The 20,634-nt window shown below is 37.8% G+C and overlaps 1 protein-coding gene across 1 annotated transcript in view; it reads right to left on the bottom strand.

Moving 5' to 3' along the window:
• Nucleotides 1–20,634, bottom strand: part of NELL2 (neural EGFL like 2) — a 136,198-nt gene that overhangs the window by 66,340 nt on the left and 49,224 nt on the right. Inside the window, exons 10-12 of the mRNA XM_005519293.3 lie at nt 15,570–15,661; nt 12,701–12,803; nt 9,587–9,715 (exon numbers count right to left, since the gene is read on the bottom strand). Coding sequence (XP_005519350.1) covers nt 9,587–9,715; nt 12,701–12,803; nt 15,570–15,661 — 324 coding nt within the window. The remainder of the gene's footprint in view (nt 1–9,586; nt 9,716–12,700; nt 12,804–15,569; nt 15,662–20,634) is intronic.

Here is a 20,634-nt window from a genome sequence, read left to right as displayed (position 1 = left end):
TACTAAGTCAGTAATTATCAGCTGTTAGGAGAAGAGGCTACTCCCAGAATTGAGGATCCTTTATGGATAGTGTCTACCACCAGAGATCTCCCTGGTCACACTTAGAGAGGTATATGGTAGCCAGGCAGATCACTGGTGTTAGACACTATCGAATCTTCTGGGAAGTGCTGGGACTCTTGCAGGATTTTTTGCAACAAATAACATTAACTACACAGGAAGAAAGGGAACAGGAACACAAAAAGCTTGATTTATAAAAACACCTATTTCATAAACACATTAAAAATTACCCTGAATAGAAGAGCAGAGTAGGTTAGACCTACAATATAAAATAAAACAAATAGAACTCCCATGGGTTTTATGTTAATAAAATATGTCTCCACAGCCTATAAATATCAAGCACCACATTTACCTGTTCAAGAGGCTAATGTTTTTTCACCTCTCGCACAACTTCATCAGCACACCTCCATCCTGATTCTGAGGGCTGCACTGGTAAGAGCAAGGGCATCACCACCCTCTATTCCTGTGAATCCTGAGCCTCTCCACTGAGAATCCCAAGGATGGATACCAGTAACAGTGAGCACAACATAGGCCTTTCAGGCCCTTAGCTTTATCACTAGCAACCTGACTCATATAGAAAGACAAGCAGGGAAAGATTGAGACTCTTCTCTGGACCCTGACCTAGAAAAAGGGCATCACAAAGTCAGCAGATGCTACTCAACAATTAAGGGATTATGAAAATGAACAGTGACCAATCACAGCAATCAATACCATTAAAAAGGTAAATGAGGATTTAAAACCTTTAGAACAAACATAACCTCTTCTGCACCTGGAACAGGATCACAAAGTAAAAGAAGTTCTGCCCATTTACTTTCTCTTGTCATCCCTCCACCAAGAAGTCCTACTTTTCTCACTTTCTACCTCTGACATCAAGCTTTTCTGCTGTTTTCCTCCTGCAACCACTTTCTACCCAAGTTTAGTCCTGCCTTCAGGTGTTGCTCAGTCCTCCTGTACTCAATTCATCCCTTCACCCATCAGCTCTTACTCCTTAAAAAAAAAGAACAGAACATAACTTTGAAGCAAGATCCCACCAGCTTACCCATCTGTGAAAGTATCGGGCTTTTTTATTTCCACCACCAAACACTACCTTCCCAGCTGCTCAAATGTTTAGTATGCTAAAACTTCCTGGCTCATTGCTCTAATAAAAACATTCCCAGTAGGGTCGCTCACACTTCCTTAACTGTTTCCAAGCTCCTATTCTCTTCAGCTTCCCTTCATTTTCACCTACAGCCTGGTTTCAATATCTTGTGTGTTTTGGTTTCCATAACATCATCTTCTATGTATCTCTTTCTGTGTAAACCCTTTCTCACTTGCTGTCTAAGATGACAAAATATCTTGGGGCCCTGGCACAGCCCTTGCTCCTCCTCCTCCAACTACTATTTCTAGACTCTCCATCACCTGTCAAGTCTATGGTTTAACTACTGCTGTTACCTCCAGTCAGTCACAAAACAATCACTGCACTTTTGTTTGTTTTGTTCTATCAAATCCACTGCAGCAGTTTCTCCAACTGACATATTCCACAAAGGATATAATCTTCAACTTCAGTCAAAATTGTGTATTTTTTCACAGTGCCCCACGTTATTTATTCCAGCTGACAGCACCACCATAGTTGTTATCACACTTACCCTCTATAGATAATTTTCAACTTTTTCTTCTCTTTATATCCTGTGCCTTTGGTGCTACCAACAACCAGTAAAAAGCCTGGCTCCAACAGCAAAATTATCAAGAGGTAACATGTATACAATCTATGTCCAAAATTGTTTTTTGCTCTTGGAGAGTTTTATTATTTTTATTTTTGTCTGTCTTTCTAGACCTGTGTGTCTCTCCTCCCCCACAGAGAAAAGCACTACAATCTAAGGAGTCACAATTAATCTAGCCCTGTGAATCAACTATAAGAACATACCCCTCATACTGAATTAAAGCATACAAAAATTACCTCAAGCATACACAAAGACCAAGAAGAAAAGAGTAAAATAACTTTCCATTATACCCACGATGCTGATCCCAAAAAAGAACTTGGACACTAGCAAGTCATGTAGCAATGCATAGGGAGGGTAAGAAGAATTGGGCAGTGTATATTGATTTTTATTGAATTATTCATAGACCTGTAGAGAAACTGGGTGAATTGGATTATCACTGTCAGCTAGCACTCTTGTAAATAAAGTAAGATGTTTTCATAATTTGACTAGACTGGTAAAGCATCAATTAGACTAAAAATAAATTTGAACTGTTGGTTCTTCACACAGGGTGTGCTCTTTACTAGCCCATAACTAAACTGCACAGATAACACATATTGTACACATCTTGGTGCTTTTCCCTTCATTCTATTTGAAATCTCTGATCTTTGCTTAAGTTCATGATTTCTCTGTCCATCTTCTGCAGCCTGTGAGGAGGCCATCAGGACAAAAAATACTTGAAATAAAAGCCAAGCACTCAAGGTCTACATTCCTTGACAAAAGTTCTATATAGCTTTGCAAGGACAAAATTCAACATTACAGCATTTCAGAAATATCATTTTTAACAGTACAAAGAGTTGTTTTTATTTCAACTTGCCCCAGTTTTTGGAAAGGAAGACAGACTGTTGAGATAAAACTGTCCTTGTTAAAACATGCAGGAGGAGATACTGTTCAACAGCTACTCGTGAATGTGAGACTCCTGGAAGGAATTGAAGTCTTTATCTAGGTCTTATGAAAACATCACTGGACTCCACACACATGATGTAGATTTAAAAATACATATCACAGGACAATTTTGAAAACAAATACTGTCTGCAATCACGGAATATTTTACTTGGAAAACTGCATCTTCTTACTATTTAATATCTTATAATTAATTCATATAGTTGTGTATATGTGACAAAACAAGTAATTATACACAGTTATTTGTCAGACATGAAAGCATCCCAGGGGGCCTTTCCTTAGGCTCTAAATAACTAGTCTGATACAGTTGCATACTGAGAATAAAAAGGATGTTGTATATGACTAATTAGTCAATTCTGAAAATCAGAACAACTTACTGGCACTCCAGCTCATGATCCAACCCTCTTCAGCACTGCACTTAGTTAGAAATAGGTCTTTAAATCTGAATGGTAAAATAATATTTTTCCTTTCTTATCTAAGCATGACAATTTCTCATCATTTTGAGCTGTGAATGTCAAGAATTTCAAATACTTGCCACTCATCATGTTTTTGTTGTTTTGTACCCTATTTTAAAAGGGTAATAAGGAGCATTAATATGTTTATACAGTGACTACAAATATCTCTTGGGTTCTTCTCAAGAAGACACAGCACAGATTGTATTGCACCGATGTATTTTAAAACTCCCTATTGGAAGACAGTAAAGACAGTACCTGTAAGCAGTGGTAAAGCCCCCTGTGTGTGTTAGACTGTATTTGGGTCTAAACCATGCAGCATATTCCTGTGAGCTACCCAGTAGATTACTGCCTCTTTCACAGAAAAGTGCTGGTATCACAACTCAGGTGTCTCTCAAACTGTGCCAAACTGGTTATGAGTACCATAACAGACACAAATACTGTGGCTGCTATTGCTTTGCACTCTTCATGAAAGAATATTTATTTTAAATTCAGTTTGCCTTAATGCAAGGCATTTCTTTGTTACAACTCTTGGGAATCCAGCCTTTATGCATTGTTAAGACGTGTCACACTTTTAGACTGAGGTTTTAAAAGTTACAAAAGAAACCCAACCATTTGGCTGTGGGTACTTTTCACAGTGAAAGCACCTAATCTTTTCAGTAGTCACCTCTCAGCTAACAGTGAGAACTGGACAAAAAGTAAAATAAGAACAAAACTAGGGTTTTATTTTCTTTTCTCTTTCGCCTGCAGGTCTACTTAATTTATACAGAAACTTTCACCTCAGTTTCTTATCTGAAGACAAATTACATCCTATGTTTTTATTGCTAGTGGAAAAGGGCTGCTCTCAGTGCAATAAAACCTCTCCTTACCAGATACTAGTAGAAAAGTTTAAAAGAGTTTTCAAGAAGCTCCCTTTATATGATTAGTTTCAGCTGTTTGGTTTTTATTAATTGCAGTAACATCATTTTCAGTTCTGGCTATGGCTGGATGATAGAATCATTCTGAACATAATAAATGTTGCAGTAAATAACATCAAGTAACACTGAATCTCACCCTACAATTTGTACACACACAAACTATCCCACTGCTAAAAGTGGTGGCAAAATCTGTATCTCAGTATGAACCACAATTTATGAACTGATGTCAGGGATACTGTTTGTGCACTTTAAGTTAGAAATAAACTTTATTATTTTCTTCAATTAAAGCTATACCAGACAAGGAGGATTGGTCCTACTCCAACACACATTAAAACTGCTTTTCTAATTCTTCATATTAAGATTTCTTACTAGCATAACAATGGAAATAAGATGTCATTTAGTGCTTTTGATGATAAAAAATTAATAATTGATAATATATTAATACTATTTAATATTTCCTTTTACTATTAATACAATTTAATTAGTTTTTAATAGAAATTTGGAAATAACATTCTGCCCTCTTGGAGTGAAAGTTTTTCTTTCTCTTTTATTGGTTTCCCAATCCAGCTCCAAATGACTAGATACTGACTCAAACACTGCCAGCTGATGGAGATGGAAATCTTTATTTCTTAGCTTTCAATAGTGATACTATTGACACTTTTCACTTTCAAAAAATACTTTTTCTTTGAAGAGGGAAGTATGAGTAGCCTTCCCAGGTTCACAAAGCTGACAGTACTGTACAGCTTTTAAGTAGGACTCTTACACACAAAAAAATGGTGCATGCCATGAAGACAGCAAAGCTAGCAAATAGCCCAGTACTGTCTATTAAAAAGCCAGAGGGCTTAACAGAATATATTCTAATACTCTGAGGTTTATTTCCATTATGGAAGTCTCTTACTTACACTCTCCCAATATTACACTTAAGAAAAAAAATATGTTGTTGATAACTGTACTTGGCCAGTACAATTTAACACGTATCCCATTGCAATTTGATTATCACTATTTATCCTTTATAGGATTTCTTCTCCTCATTACAATCCATGGAAGTCAGATTAATTTTGAAAATGTACTTAATTTGTAATCCAGTAGTTCAAACCAACAAGATTAACAAGAAGGTTAACAACAGATTGTACTAATCAGGTATGTGAAAAAGTGCAATATTCATATTGTTGGGGAAGAGGCTTAAATAACGCATCAGTATTTTTAAGCATACACAGGGACAAATTAGTAAATCTTTCCAAACAGAATAATAACACAACAGTGAGCTAAAGGACACCTCGTAAGATCTAACCAAGTGTCATTTCTGACATGCTTCAGAAATCTCTGGAAAGAGGCAATTTTTTGTCTAAGACTGCTTACTTCCCCCTCCACTGACAATGATTCCAAATCAAGACAGCTCATTCAAAAGCAGATTTTTCAACTGAAAACCTTCTCCCCTCAAGGGACAATCATCAGTGAAGCTGATGTAATTCTCAAATCCAGACAAAGTCATTCAGTCTTTGGTCTAATTTAATCTGCTACAGTTGAAACTGGGACAAACATGACAACAGCAGAGAAAGTAGAAGAGTTACTGAGGAAAAAGAATGAATTAGAATATAAATGGAAAATTGCTTCACAAAAAAATTGTTCTAAGTTAGCTATGTTGTATACTGTGTAAATAGCACAACTAAATTTCCAAATATCAAAAAACAAACTTTACTACCCACATACCCATAACATAAATTTGTGATGTGTAGAGGGCTGAACCTGGTCAGCAATTTAGCACCCAGCAATTACTTTCTTGCTCAACCCTTCAGTGGGATGGAGGGATTAATGAAAAGAGCAAAAGTGAGAAAAAACACTCATGAGATGATATAAAGACCATTTAATAAGTGAAGGGAGATAGGGGAAAAAAAGAAATCAAAACGCTTTCCAGCAGACTGATGTCCAATCAATCTCTGAGAAACAGCCACACTGTACTCCTGTTTTCACTACTGAGAATAACATCACAAACCTAAACCACAGCACCACATAGGCTGCTACAAAGAAATTTACAAAAGAAATTATCACAGCCAAGATAGATATGTGATGTACAATAGTCTCTGCATCAGGCAAAATCCTCTTGATAAAGAAGTAAATAACACAGTTTTCTCAGGTCATGTTCTCTCTTGATCTCCACAAAGATTACTGTATTCTCCTGTCTTTTTTTCTTTTTTTCCTCTGCTCTCTATTTAATCAGCAATCCTTGGCAGTACTTCTGAACTGAAATCAGATTTTGCACAGAGATAGTTAAAATATGCTCCTCTAGATGCATCAGATTACCTTGGTAGCCAAGAGTCACAACCTTTATCCTGAAAAGCCTTTTCAGCATAACTCCACCATCATAAAAACACTGGGTATTGAACACTCTTTGAAATATATTCCAGAGGGTAATCTTCAATTTGAGAGTACTGCAGACGTGGCCTTGGGAAAAACTAATTCCACGTCACCAGAACACCTGTTTTAGTAAGCTGTTGATGTTAGGTAGGATGCTGTATTAAAAGCACCTACACCTGGACAGCACAGCATAATCCATACACAACCTGCCCACAAAGTATCTCAATCTGCATAATAGCCTGAGGCAGAAAACAGATTTAAAAGAATTTGGAATATGTCCCATGGAAGGCTTCCATGTATAGCATGCAGATTAAGAAATACCAATTCTTTAAGTATTGCTTTACACAGTACTCTGAGGGAAAGCTAAATGTGATGTAAATATTAACAAATATTATTATAATATAGCAGGAAGTTATCCACCATAAAAGTATCTAGAGACAACACATAGCTTTGGAAAAACAGTGGTGCATTCTAGGACAGAAACCAAACTCTTCCATCATTCAGGTAAAATTTATGCAGCTTTTCCAGACCCACACTGAAACCAGATTTAAGTGATTTTATTTTTGTTCTTCTCCTTAAGGAGAAGTTCTGCAAATGGGAGCATCATTACTTCTGTTTGTTCTTTCAATTTTGATAGTGCTAGAGCACAAATCAGGATTGTGTTTAGTGAAACTTGTCTCTAACACAGAGCCAATGACATCCAATTTTGCAGTATATCTGAAGTTTGTGCATTGCAAACACACAAACAGCTCTCATATCTATGTCTCTAGCCATTACAAAAAGCCTTCTCTGCAAGGCTTTGTGTTAACTCAACATTTCTATGCCTGGCATTGCTTGCAATTAAAGACAGAATAATAGCAGAGTGAAGAAAGGGCATCCACTGAGAAAGGGAGCTTGGGACCATTCCAGCCTTTCAAGATGAGGCACAGGACTCTGAAAAGACTTGGTGTTACGCTATTGATATTGTGCCTTTTGCTGTTAGTTTAGTATATAAAGGAAGAGTTTCTTTCCAGAAATAAAAACCTCTGCTCAAAGAGACATTTGAACTGGAAAAAGGATAAAGTAATAAAAGTACAACACCGAAGAAACATGGGTATTTTAGTCCCCTGTCCGTTGCACAAAAACAATCCTAATGTTTTAATCTGTAGCCTTACTTCCCATCCTTCCAGCACATGACCCTCACAGTCAGTCAGGGATGGACAGCCAGGACCAGGTCTGGAGCTGTGCTCAAACGTGGTGCCAGCACTGCAGCTACAGCACAGCACCAGCAGCAAAGCCAGGCTGGTTTGCCTGTTGAGGCAGCTTCACCTCTGGCAGGGAGAATCTCTTGGGAAGTGACCCAATCTCCTCAGCTTTGCTCATGTGGGCACATCTTCCTGGTGTAACTTGCTCCCATGACCTTCAACATGAGCAAATGTTCCTGTATCAGGAATGTCAAGTAACAATTCAACGCCTTCAAATGTAATAAGCAAAATTAATATTTTTATGTAAATACCATGTCCCAATCTTTTATTCACTTACGCATGTTCTCTGAAAGAAGTTAAGCAGATTCATAATTACCACCCAGAACCAATGTAATTTGCCCATGCAGAAACAATTGGGCCAAGAAATCTGCTCCAAAAATTGTGATATTGAAATCAGGTACTGCACAAACTAGTAAATCCTCTTATAATAAGAATGCATCGGCTTCACATATGATAATCTACTGTGTCCTCATCAAACATTTCACCCACAATGCTGATAATAAAGTTTTTCCTTTTTTTGCTTATGGCATGCCTGAAAAATTACATATAAAGCAACAGACTCTAATGTGAGAGACATGGAGATCACTAAGAAAGTGTAATTTGTTTTTTTTGCTTTCATTTGGCAGAGTGACAATAGAGCTGCAGAAAAAAAAACAACTCTTAAAGCCTCTAAATTCATGATAACTCCATTGCTCCAGTGACTCCCTCAGATAGGGAATGGCTGATGAGTTCCCAGAAACACAGATCCACATCCTAAGCCACAGCAGTCTCCAGGGACTGTGAGATAAAAAGTGGTTGATACTACAAGTTTCACAGCAGGTCCTGATGTCAGATACCTCCTGGAACATGATGAGGGACAAGGGATTTACTTCTGTAAGATTTTTAGTTCTTCTTCTCAAAATCAGCTTACATCAGGGGGCTTACCATAAAAATTAAGTAGAGATGTATATAAAGCTGAATGAATTATATGCTCCTTTCCTGAAAACAGCCACAAATTCTCAAAGGCAAGTCTACAGATGAGCATTCCCACTGACACTAATGCAGCTACTAACTCAAGCAAGCTGCAGGCATTAACTTTGGCTGAGTCCAGCCAAAGGAACAATCTTAAAAGGCCTCAATTTATCCCATTTATTGTGCATCACCAGAGAATAATGCAGGTATTAGGTGGGACTGCAGAGTACCTTAAACTACATCTACTCACAGGTGCTTGACTTTCAATGTAATCTGAACAGAACTGCTTATTAGTCAAAGTCCATCCTGCTGCCAACACTTAAGCTTTAGGGTAAGAGTGGCCTGACAGCAAACTGGTGTTTTGTGTTGACAGAATCGGGGTTTTCCTGAGGCAGAGCAACAGTTAGCACAAACACTGAGACTGCAGAGGACTTTGGCTTTCACTGCTGGAGCTGGTTCCTTTCACCTGATGATGCTAGATTGTATAGATGATTCTCTTCTGATTAAGTATCTTGTTGTACCAATAGAGCAACTCAAATCTTTACTCAGTGTGATTAACAATGCTAAAATCTAGTCTATAGCATTTCCTACTTTCTGGAGAGAAAGAATAGGAACATGCAGCAGTGAAAAGAGAAACTAAATGTTACACTAATATATTTTTAAAATGGTTGAATTTAGATTGCCCAAGTATCTAAATACCATGAAAAAAAAGGCAAATTTTCCTATGGAAGCCTGCTTCTAATTCAAGATCTCAGCCATATTAACTGGTCACCTCCATGCTGATCAGATTTTTTTAAAATTTTCTTTTAAAGAACTTAATTTGAGTTATTATTTTAGTTGATCAACATGCTGCACATTGTATTGATTCATAAATGGATAGACATTCGATACAATGAACTCACTCAGCCCACAGGTGATACACATCATAAACAATTTATACAGAAGTGCTAAGCCTGTGTACAAGGCATCACCTTCACAGTAAGCATTGTCCTCTCGAAGGGCTCGGAAGCCATCCCGGCAGCTACAGACTGCTCTGTCCTCTAGGTTTCGGCAGACAGAATGCTCCATACAGTTATGTCCTTCAGTGCAAAAGTCATGGCCTGTACAGAAACAAGCATGATTGAGGGTTAAAAAGAATCCAGGGATTACAAAACATACCTGTCAAAGACAGTCCTATCTTTTTCTCAGTTAGGTCAAAGAATACCTTTCTATTGTCTGTGAGATACAGAAAAATAAATTGTACCAAGCATGAAATGGATGAGAGGAGTAGTAAAGGCCACCAGACCAGACAGTCTTTGGGTCTTCAATTCAATTTCAGGTTATAGCACTGATCTGAAGCAGCTGGATAGGAGGCTTGCTTAAATCCCCTTACTGTCTCCTTGTCATTGTTAATTACTTTTACAGGACATGTCTTAATTGTATAGTTCTTGTCATTTTCTTTTTTGTTTGTTTGTACATTTATAAAAGAGCTTAACAGCTTAGACATTCAGCATCTTATTTACTAGTGATATTACTTTTAGCACTTTTTGTTCCCAGGTGTATTTATAAAATCCTTCTATATTTAACCAAAAGTCTTTGATTAACATTGACTTGTTTTCCTTTCCTCTCCCCTTATCTCATCCCTTCCTCCACTAAGTGAATACTCTTCCCTTATTGCATCATTCTTTCCATTACAGAGAATTTTATTTTTAAATCTCACCTGTTAGCATCCAAATTTCCTAATTTTTTCTTTTCCATTTTTCCTGAGTGTGGCCATTTTGCACCCTAATTATAAATTTTTAAGGTAATGAAGTTCTTTTCCAGGCTGTAAAATTTAGATTGAACCTTTCAACTCTGTATGTTTCTATTTAATTTTTTTCTGTTTTCTCTCATGAAATGTAATGATTTGACATTGTTGAACAACATTGGCTGGTTCTAGAAACTGACTTGAAGCTTCCACAGTTCCCAGATCTGTATGTAAAGGTGTGGAGCTTGTCTCCTTCCCTTTTTTCTCATTAATTCTGTTTGTTTCAAGTTTCCTTCTTTCACTGAAGTATTAATTGATCAAGCAGCAGTAGTGTTTTCCAATAATTATTTTCTTCTCTCAAAACCACAGGAGACCTTGGGAACGTGGGCCAGGCTCAGGGAACCAGGACTGGTGTAACAGCAACAGCTCCAGAATGCAAGCTGGCATCAGGCTGCAACACAAGCCTCTTGCAAAATAGCAAAAGAAGTATTTTTTGGCAGTAAAGATTATTAGTTTCATCATTCCACCTGGTCTCCAATTCATATTTTGCCATAAAAGAGCTTCTAACCCTAACCTCACAGAAGCTTAGTTAAACAAGGACCCCAAGCAGGACAGTGGCAGCAGAGATGCTGGAGGTCATGTCAAAGAAGTATTTTGTACCTGGACAGCTCAGGAACAGTATAAAGCAACAGGGATGAAGCAAAAGACAAGGAAGCACAATATCCCATAAAGACAAAATGTTTTAGTACTGAGACCCAGTGACATGTTTATGATAGAAACATCACAAACCTGTTGTGATATGACAGACTAATGTTTTTCTTCCTCCTGCTGTGGGTCGTTTCTCTAACCTAAAGATATACTTAGGTAATGTTACTTAGATATTATCATTCACCACAGCTACCACAGTGATGACATCTAACACAGGACATTATGGAGCAAAACTTTCTACACTTTGACTGTGCTAAAGGGTCTCCAACACTCCTTGATGTCAGCAGAACCATGTGCGTCAAGAGCAACCTCTGGCCATGGCAACATCTACTTTTTGCCTTTTTGCTGCCCTCATTGAATCCTGAGTTCATGGAAAAGCAAGAGGCTTACTTCTGGATTTCCTGGCCTGTATTGGATTGCATCAGATTTTGACATTAACAACTAAAATACATGTCATCCAGAAGGCATGAGGGCTTTCATACTGATTATTATTGTTAAGATTGCAACACTCATACAGCAGCTGTATTAGTAAACAAAACATATGCTACTGAATAATAGCCTACAGCAGCTTCTTGTTTAAAGAATAAGCTCCTCACCTCATGAGAAGCCAAGCTAGCATAGTTCAGGGACGATTGAAAATATTCAGAAAGCAACCAACTGACATATATTAAAATCTTCTAGGTATAACAGGCACAAGAAACATAGAATCCTTTTCTCTAAGCTAGTGAAGATTTTATAGAAAATTATCATTAAAAAATCCTTTTGGGCTGTGACAGACTTGAAGACCTGTCTTAAGTTCTTTTCTTCTACTTTCTTATCGCTCTGCTTGATGCCATTAATCATATCCTTCATGTTTGTGCTGAGCAGCACAGAAATAGCCAGAGCTGCAATCATCGCTGATGTCTACCTGAAATCAGTCCAAGAGCCTAACACATTCCTTCATGCCAAGTATCAACACATTCCTCTATGCCAGTATCAATTTATCTTATTTAGCTGTAGAAGAAACAGATGTAGCTGCTTGAAGATGCAAATGTTAATAGCTTTGAAGGTACCAGTGTTAGTCCAGATCAAAAGGGTGGGCCAAGGATTCAGAGCACTTCCTACATCTCCTTTGGCAAGGATCAGACTGGGTGCAACATGCAAAAGTGCACAACATACAAAAATATTTCCCAAAGTTTCTGCTTATAGATGTAGACAATGTTCAACCCCAGAGAGGTGAACAAGTTACCCAAGTACTTGAACAACTGCATAGCACAAACAGTTGTCTGAGAGAGATTTCTCAAAGCACCCCAGAAAGATGCTGGCAAACATGAATATTTCTCCAGTCTATTTAATTTGGACACTGGAGAGAGTGAAGGGCAGAAAAATCACTAAATATATATATATATTATTTCTTAGACTTTCCACCAAAATTTTGGCTGGAATAAAACACAAAATCTTGTTTCACAGAATTCACATTACTAAACATTTTACAAAAAATTTTCAGATGTCACAGTGCAGTTGTTACTTATTCAGCTTCCAAAGATCTACAGTGATCATTGTGCATAGGACTGTCCTATTCAAAATTATCAGGAAAAAAAAAAGTCTATTTGTAATCTATAAGAATGAAAGATTACACTGAGCTTATACATATATCCTGCTATTACCTTACCTTTACAGACTTTGCAGCAACTGTGAGATAAGGGGATCTGTTGAGATTCTGGGCAGTTCAAAGCTGTACAGCTGTCTTTTGGAATTCTCTGCATTTTGTGGTCCTGTTAAATTGAGGTAATTGATTACTGTGAGATAGGAAATAAAGGAAGTTCTAACTTTAGTGGAGTTTCAGCATAATAATGTACAAAAAACCCATGCCTAGGCCAAAATCCAGGTAGCCTCAAAAACCATTTGAGAGGACAACACAGCACAATAGAAGCATCAGGAACTCTCCTATACCCAAACCTTTTCAAGCAAGCAGAAGTATGGCAAAAATTCTCATTCTTCTCTTATCCTAGCTGTCAAGTAATTTGCCTTAGAAGTTTCTCTTAGCATTATGCCTCAAAGTGTTACAATTATTTCTCAAAAACTGAGGCAGCAGATTCCAGAGTCAAGGGTGCCCATAATGAATTCCCTAAAGAAGCTCGTTATATGTACAGAACGTAAAATCCAGCTTGAACATCTCTGGATTTCACTGCTGTGGCAGTAACACTGAAAGCAACTGGCACTGAGTCCCTGTGAGGAAAGAGAGGGTTTCCCAGCTAAGTTTGGATCAGGCATCAGGAAGGGTACAATACTACGAGATGGTATCTAAGTATCTTCAGCAGGTCACATGAGGTGGCTGCAGTATGGCACACGAAATGCTTGCCTTAGCAACCTGGCTACCATGGGTACAGCACCTTTAGGCTCCCTCGGGCCATAAATAATCTATCTTGCAGTGCTCTAGTTATGATAGGGCACAGAAAGAAAACAAGGCAAACAGCAGCATGTTCCTCAGAGGCATCTGCCGCAAAATAAGCAATGTGGTTAAAATATGACATCAATGAACTCAGGACCCTTACACTTCTGCATGCAAGAAAAGTGACTAAAACAATCCATATACCATTGCATGTATGTGAGTACTACTATTATTATTCATCTTGCATTTAATTTTAAATCCTCTTTAAGCATGAAATATAAAGATGAAACATGTACACAATGGCCAATATTAAAATTACTGCTCAAAGTTTCCCTTAAACAATCTTGAGAGAGGAACCAGCTTTAATCTTATAATACAATAAAGCAAATCAGACAGAGATGTGCTGTACACCAGAACAAACAAAACCAAACAATCCCATAAGCTAAATTAACCTTTGATAGAAGTAACATCAATTAGGGTAGTCACTTTAAATTCACTTTAATGTTTTATCACCAAAATTTCACTTTAATCTTTTATAAACTCTAATTTGGAAGATAATTTTTCATTTACTTATTTATAATATTCAGAGAAGTGCATGCCTACAGCATGCACAACTGCAGCAGACAATAAAACAAAACATGGCACTTTTAATTACATCCATACAAAATGAAAAAATTCCATACATTGCCTTGATAACATCATTGTTATCAAGCATGAAACCAGTACCTGTGCCATTCCTATTAATTCCTCTTGACTTAAAGTCATTAATTATATCCTTTTATGAGAACTCTGGTAATAATAATAAAATTAATGCCCATCTATGAATTCCTAACTGACCAACAAAGGTGACAGTATATGGATTTCATGCTCTGAATTATCATTCACTGTTCAGCAGAAACTGTCTTTACTTCAGTCCTTGAAAAAGCAACACTTCAGTCAGCTGAAGTTGCTGCTTACTATTTCTACCAAGACAGTGAGGCAGCCTACCAGAAAACAATTCAAATCAACAAAACACAGACTAGCCCAGCCAACAGAGGCTTTTTTTTCAATACAGTATCACAACTGTCAGCAGCAAGGAACACAAGGCAACGTCATGTAGCTTTTGATTGTTGTTAATTATATCCATTGACTACTCATAGTGTTTATGTCCTGGGTGCCATGTTGAAAATAAAAGCTCATAGCACTAAAAAGCATCTACAGCTGAATCAAAAATTATTTCTGATCAGCTTCTCCTTTCCATTCTCAAAAGGGTTTCAAAGCCCCTACTGCAGGAATTAAGCTCATAAAGATTAAAAACAACAGGAGCTAGACAAGAGTTCACAGTTTTTCTTTGTAAGATCAGCTTTTTAACAATTGTATGGAAATGTCTGGGATTTCCAGAAACTGGTCTGATGGACAGCTGCATGGCAAGAGGAGTTGCTCATCTCTTTTTCTCTTCCCTAGAAACGTGTGTTCAGGTTTTCAACTCCAACCCACAGCCTGCAGCTCTAACCAGACAGGTTTTTTTTCCCCATCCCTCCCCTGGAGAGACACCCCACAACTCTCTGCATCAGTTTGTGTAATTCTTAACCCACAGCTGTCCCTGGGGTATATTTTGCCCTTAAAGTGTATTTGTGTCCTGAAGAGCAGCTCTACTCATGCAGCAGGGCAAAACTGACTCAGCATCAGGTATGTTCTGTTTACAAATAAAAACCCCAATCCTACCCCATTTCCATCCCTAGAAATACCAGATACCAGTGTACCAGCTTTTTTCCTTCTTTTTCCTCTAAGAATGATCCAGAATTCCAAACTATGTCCCCATCACATTCATGTATCTCTTACACCTGAACACATAATTTTGAACAATAACACTGCAGATGGAAACATAAGGTAATCTGCTGCTGTTTCATTACTGATGGTGGGGACGACACCTAGGGAAGAAAGAATGCTGCTTGATTGTCAAGCTGTATCATCAAAGCTAGCAGCTATGCAAAGTAAATCTATTTGCAAAAATTTGATGTGGAACTCAGACAAAATAAACACAGGACCTATTAGATGCATTTTCAGTCACTTCCTAAGGAACACCTGTCTGTATTTCAAAAGTTTCTTTCAGCATGACTTTGATATTTCTAACATGCAAGAATTTTTATTCCATCAAGAGTATTCTTACCTTGCACTCAAACAGAACACAGTCCCCTGAGCTTGAATACACAGTTTCTCTTTGTCCTTCAAAGTAGGTTCTGCCTTCAAATACACACACCGCTTCAGAGGGAAAAAACAAAACAAAACACAACACAGTGATTTTGTATAAATGTGTCGGCACACTGCTTATAGAATTGATACGTTTTCTTAAAGAGAACACCATTTCAAAATTAAAATACTGATTCAGTATAGAGAATACTGCAAGCATATTCTAAACCCATCTACAGGACTCTTGGTTATCATAAGAAAATAAATTAGAGGAGAAAAAACCCACAAACTACCCAAAAAAGCACACGTAAGTAGAAAGGTGAAGCATGTTGAAGCAATATGAAGTACAGATAGCTACTGAGATGGCAGAAGAGTACAGAAGAGTTACACCAAGAAAGTGTAAGGCAGAAAGACTGCCTGCAACACACTTCAGGTGTGCACAGGAAAATGGAGCTGTGAGAGCAGCACCAGTGGCATTAATACATAATTAGTTTCTTGAAGAGGAACGTTGCATGATGAAGGGTGATCACTGAAGACACATGTTTATTTGTTATCACAGTCCTTTGATGTTTCATCACCTCACACGGTTGTTTAAACATTATGGATTTGTTTAATCTTGATTATCCCAGTTCTTTATCATTACTGCTGAGACATATTCAAGTATATGAATTTCATTGTACTGACATTTAAGTAACTGACTTTTCATGACTGTATATTTTTTTATCCCCCAACAAAAACAGGATCAAGTCTCCAATGATCAAATGACAGATGGATGTCACTAGGATCAGTGTTTGTCGTACCATGGCCTTGGTGCCATTCCTGCCCCCTGGCAGCACCAGGTTTTACAACAGCATGCTGACACAGCTCGTACTGGATTGCTCACTAAAGCTCCTATTCAGTGTTTAAGACTTACATAAAACATCTTCACAGCAAACTGTCTTGCCTTTTTTTTTTTTATTTAATGGTTCCATTACTGCAATTACATTATGCAAAGTATAAAGGCTGAGTAACATAACTGCTAGGTACAGAAAATCAGATGTCTGTCTCTGTTGCTTAGGACATAGTCAAGGCTCATCAAGTAAGCATAATCATGAAATAACAGGAGTAGGTTACAACTTTCAAGTTCCAGATTATATGTAAGAGGTCTAATTTGCTAATCATTGATTTAGAGATGCAAATCAATTATCCTTTCACAGAGAGATTTATCTATTCTGTTTAAATAGACCATAATTTGTAGACAACATAAAAATATCTAAAAGTACAAGACTTTTAATTTTATTTATTTTTTAGTTTGAATGACTTATATGAATTATTCCTTTTATTTTCATTTCTACTTTAATTTTCATTTTTAACTTGTAGCTCCTTCTTATTACTTGGTCAGCATGTAAAAAGTCTTGGAACTGATGAAAAATAAGTAATGGGTATAGCAACAAAAATGGGGTTTTTGAAATTCAGAAATATTAGTTATTATGTTATAAAATATAAACTATCTTGTGTGATACAAGCATCCAAAGTGTTCTCCCAGTCCTTATCTCAACTCACATATCCTTTGTTACATTTTCTCTTCCCAGTACAGCTGTGGAGGGGAGTGAGAGAGCAGCTTTGGGGGGTGCCTGGAGTCCAGCCAGGGTCATCCCACTACACCCAGAGTGTGTGACTCACAGAGTCATAAAAGCTCAACACTGTGTCTCTTTCCTCTCCCCAAAACAAGCTCTTCTAGAAGGAAGTACATGAAATAATTCTATATACTTCTTTACCAGGGACTAGCAGATCTTAACTCTAGGCAAGACAAGTCAATCATCCAGTCATACATATCACCTCCTGTGCATTACAGGCCACGACACAAAACTGAAATATTCAAATATTCAGCCCTTCCCTTGCCCCATATATTTCAAGTTCCTAAGAACTACACGTGACAGGAAAAAATGCAGTATAGCAATGCCTGAGGATCACACAATGGCAATGAACTGTTAACACATCCTCATGTTCCCAACAGGCAGACTATGACTGTTCACAGAAATGGCAAAAGACATCAAAATCGCTGTCATTCTATCTTAGAAGAAAATATGTCCACTAAATCCAGTCTCCTTATTAATGGCAACAAAATTGATTCTTCAAAGAAACATAGAAAATAACGTACACAGAAGCAGCATCAAAAGGACACATCAATCTAGTGTGAAATCATAAAGCCAATTTTTAATTTCACCAACAGGCTTTGGAAGTCTTTGCATATGAAACCATTCTAATCAGTGACACTGTATCACAAATACTTGCTTTCAACAAGAAAATCAGCTCTTCTCCATAAAGTCTTGGAAACAAGAAAAACTTAGAAATTCTGGGTCTGTGAGAGATGGCTCTGCCCAGATGGCCCTTGACCCTTTCCCATGTATCTTCACGCACCCAAAGATTGTTCCTCAAAGGTTAGAACATGGCAGCAGAGTGTATGTTTAAAGCCTGTGTGGGTGCCAGAAATTTCAAGTACAGTTCACATGCCCACCTCCACAACCACAACACTTGGCCATCATGCAGCTAAGAAAATTATCTCTCATCCATTGAGCTCCCCTAAATAAACAATCCAAGCATTTTGCTGCAGCCTTGTCAGCAAGGTTATAATGCTTCCAGGTATCAGGGACCTGTCTATATAGGATGATCAAACTATGAGAAAAGAGAGAAAATCCAACAAACAACTGCCCAGTCAAAAAGAATTAATTGAAACTGAATTAAAAACCTGTTAAACTGAATAATCTAAGCACAAGCTTAAGCATGTCTTCTTATGGACTGCTGCTCTCACTGACAACATTCAAAAGGGATATTTCTTCTTAAAATCATCAAACAGTAATACTTTCCTACTAGTGTTCTCTAATACATGAATGATCCTGTCATATTTGGGCATCTCCTTCCAAAGGATGCACTGAAGCTCTAATTTGGAGTACTACCATTTGTTTTTTTTTTCTTCTCAACCATGCCAAAAACACACAGGCACTTCATCCACACCAGCACCACTGGCTCTGTGTTTACTTATCATGGCAGGCACTGGTGGGTTCAGCAATGGTATAAGTTTGCCAGTGCACACTGACTTTTCTTCTCCCAGTGCTGCCACAAATGCGTCTTTTGCCCACTCTCTTGCCAGCCCACTCCCGCTGCCTACTGAGGAAGAATCCTGACAAACAGTAAAAGGCAGATCTGCACCAGGCTACCTGGAGGCTTCTAAAAACTTTGTCTGGTTAGATGAATATTAAGCACACATGGAAAGATTTCTAGAAAGACAAATCTACTAACTTTTTTCTGCACGCCTTTCATCCTAAGACATTGGCACCCAGATCCCAGGCAATGTGGAACAGAATGTTCCTCCTGCCTCCTGACAGCAACTGTCACAGCCAGTAAACATCCCATGATGCTGGTGATTCCTGTCTTTATTTTCCTTCAGAAATAAAAATGTTTCAGCAACATGAACATCTGGACTAGTACTGTGTAATTGGAAAAGTCCAGTGAAGATTTAATTTCTGCTTGGCTAGATGCTTCCCAGGATATTTTGATTAGTTTGTGATTGGTATCTCTCTGGGGAAGTGTATCATCCTTCATCTTCCTAAATCCTTTCATTCAATAGACTGAGTCACAGTCAAGACATTACCCGATGATTAGCTGTTCCAGATCTTGATAGTTATTGCCTATGTAGGATTTCATCTACAGCTGAATTACATCAACCACTTCCTCTTCCCATCCAACTTCCACATTCCCCCAGTACCTAAAATAATATATATTGTTCAGAACACAGGTTTCTAAGAAGAAGAAATGGGAAGCCTACAAAACCACTTACAAGTTTGACTACTCTTGATGTATTTGTATGCATAAAGTGATCAAATATTACATTGGTAAGCATCCGTGAAAATAATTATTAGCAAGGCCTGCTTATATTTACATAGCTGTATTAATAATGCAACTACCCTTTAGTATTATTTAACACATTGTGATGACATGGAATCTTCTCCATGTTCCTCTAGCAGAAGGAATCTTTCAGGAGCCCACTTGCTGTTGTGTTTGTTCAATGAATTATCAACAGTTTGTTAAACCATCCCTTCTCTTCCACAATCCATTCTTCTTCCCACTGGCCTCCAAATGATACTTTCCTTTTGTATTATTATAACTGTCGATGCAAAATGCATGAATCAGTGAACTCCTGCCTTCCATTCACTGAGTTCTCAGGATCCCAAGTAGTACATTTTCTCATTTCTGCATTTATCACTTCACTGTCTAGATTGCACATGCCTTCCCCCTGAGGAATGTACACTTGCATGTACACTTCCCTGTGGTATCTCAGCTAGTTTGGATTCAGACTTATCACCAAGGGAAAGCAGAAAGTTTAGCACATCGGTCAACTCCTCTAACCACTTTAATTTCTTGTATTCACGACTGCCCAATGAGCTACAACTTGCAGTTTTGTGAATTTTGTCAGTAATTATGAGTGGACAACCTAAAAACTGGTAATTAAGCCTAAGTTGCCTCATTATTTGTTCACTTATGTTGGTCAGTTGGCAGGGAGGAAACTCACCCAAAAATTATTTCACACAAATAAAACCTCAAACCTGTCTCATTCACTTAGTTTTCCTACCTCCTCTTTGGAATCTCTTTGATTACATTTTCTACTGTTCAGAGATTAAGGCCTAGGCATTGTGTAAATCCCATTAATCCTACTTTGCAAGCATACATAGTGCAAAACCACAGTGTGGTTTTATCCTTAGAAGTACACACAGAGATGATCGTCACCTTCCCTGAATTTCTTTCTTTTGACAGCCACGTCATTACTAGGCATGGCTCTCACCCCTTTCTCATTTATCTTTGCAGGGATTTGAACATTACTTCTCCTTTGCTCATTTTCTGGAAAGCACAAACTCCTCTGTTACTGCAGTCAGTGAGGCTACAGACTTACTTCATTTCATGCCATCTCCCTCAACAATTCAAAATTATTCCAAATTTCAAGCTGAAAAATATATTGCAATTTTTTCCAGTCAATCACTGCTGAAAAGCTGCATATATCTGCTTCTGCT

The sequence above is a fragment of the Pseudopodoces humilis genome, chromosome 5, assembly GCF_049639895.1.
Source record: "Pseudopodoces humilis isolate 2021_Gansu_Grassland_sample_001 chromosome 5, ASM4963989v1, whole genome shotgun sequence".
Taxonomy (NCBI): domain Eukaryota; kingdom Metazoa; phylum Chordata; class Aves; order Passeriformes; family Paridae; genus Pseudopodoces; species Pseudopodoces humilis.
The sequence above is the reverse complement of the archived record's forward strand: the minus strand, read 5'-3'. Positions and strand labels throughout refer to the sequence as shown.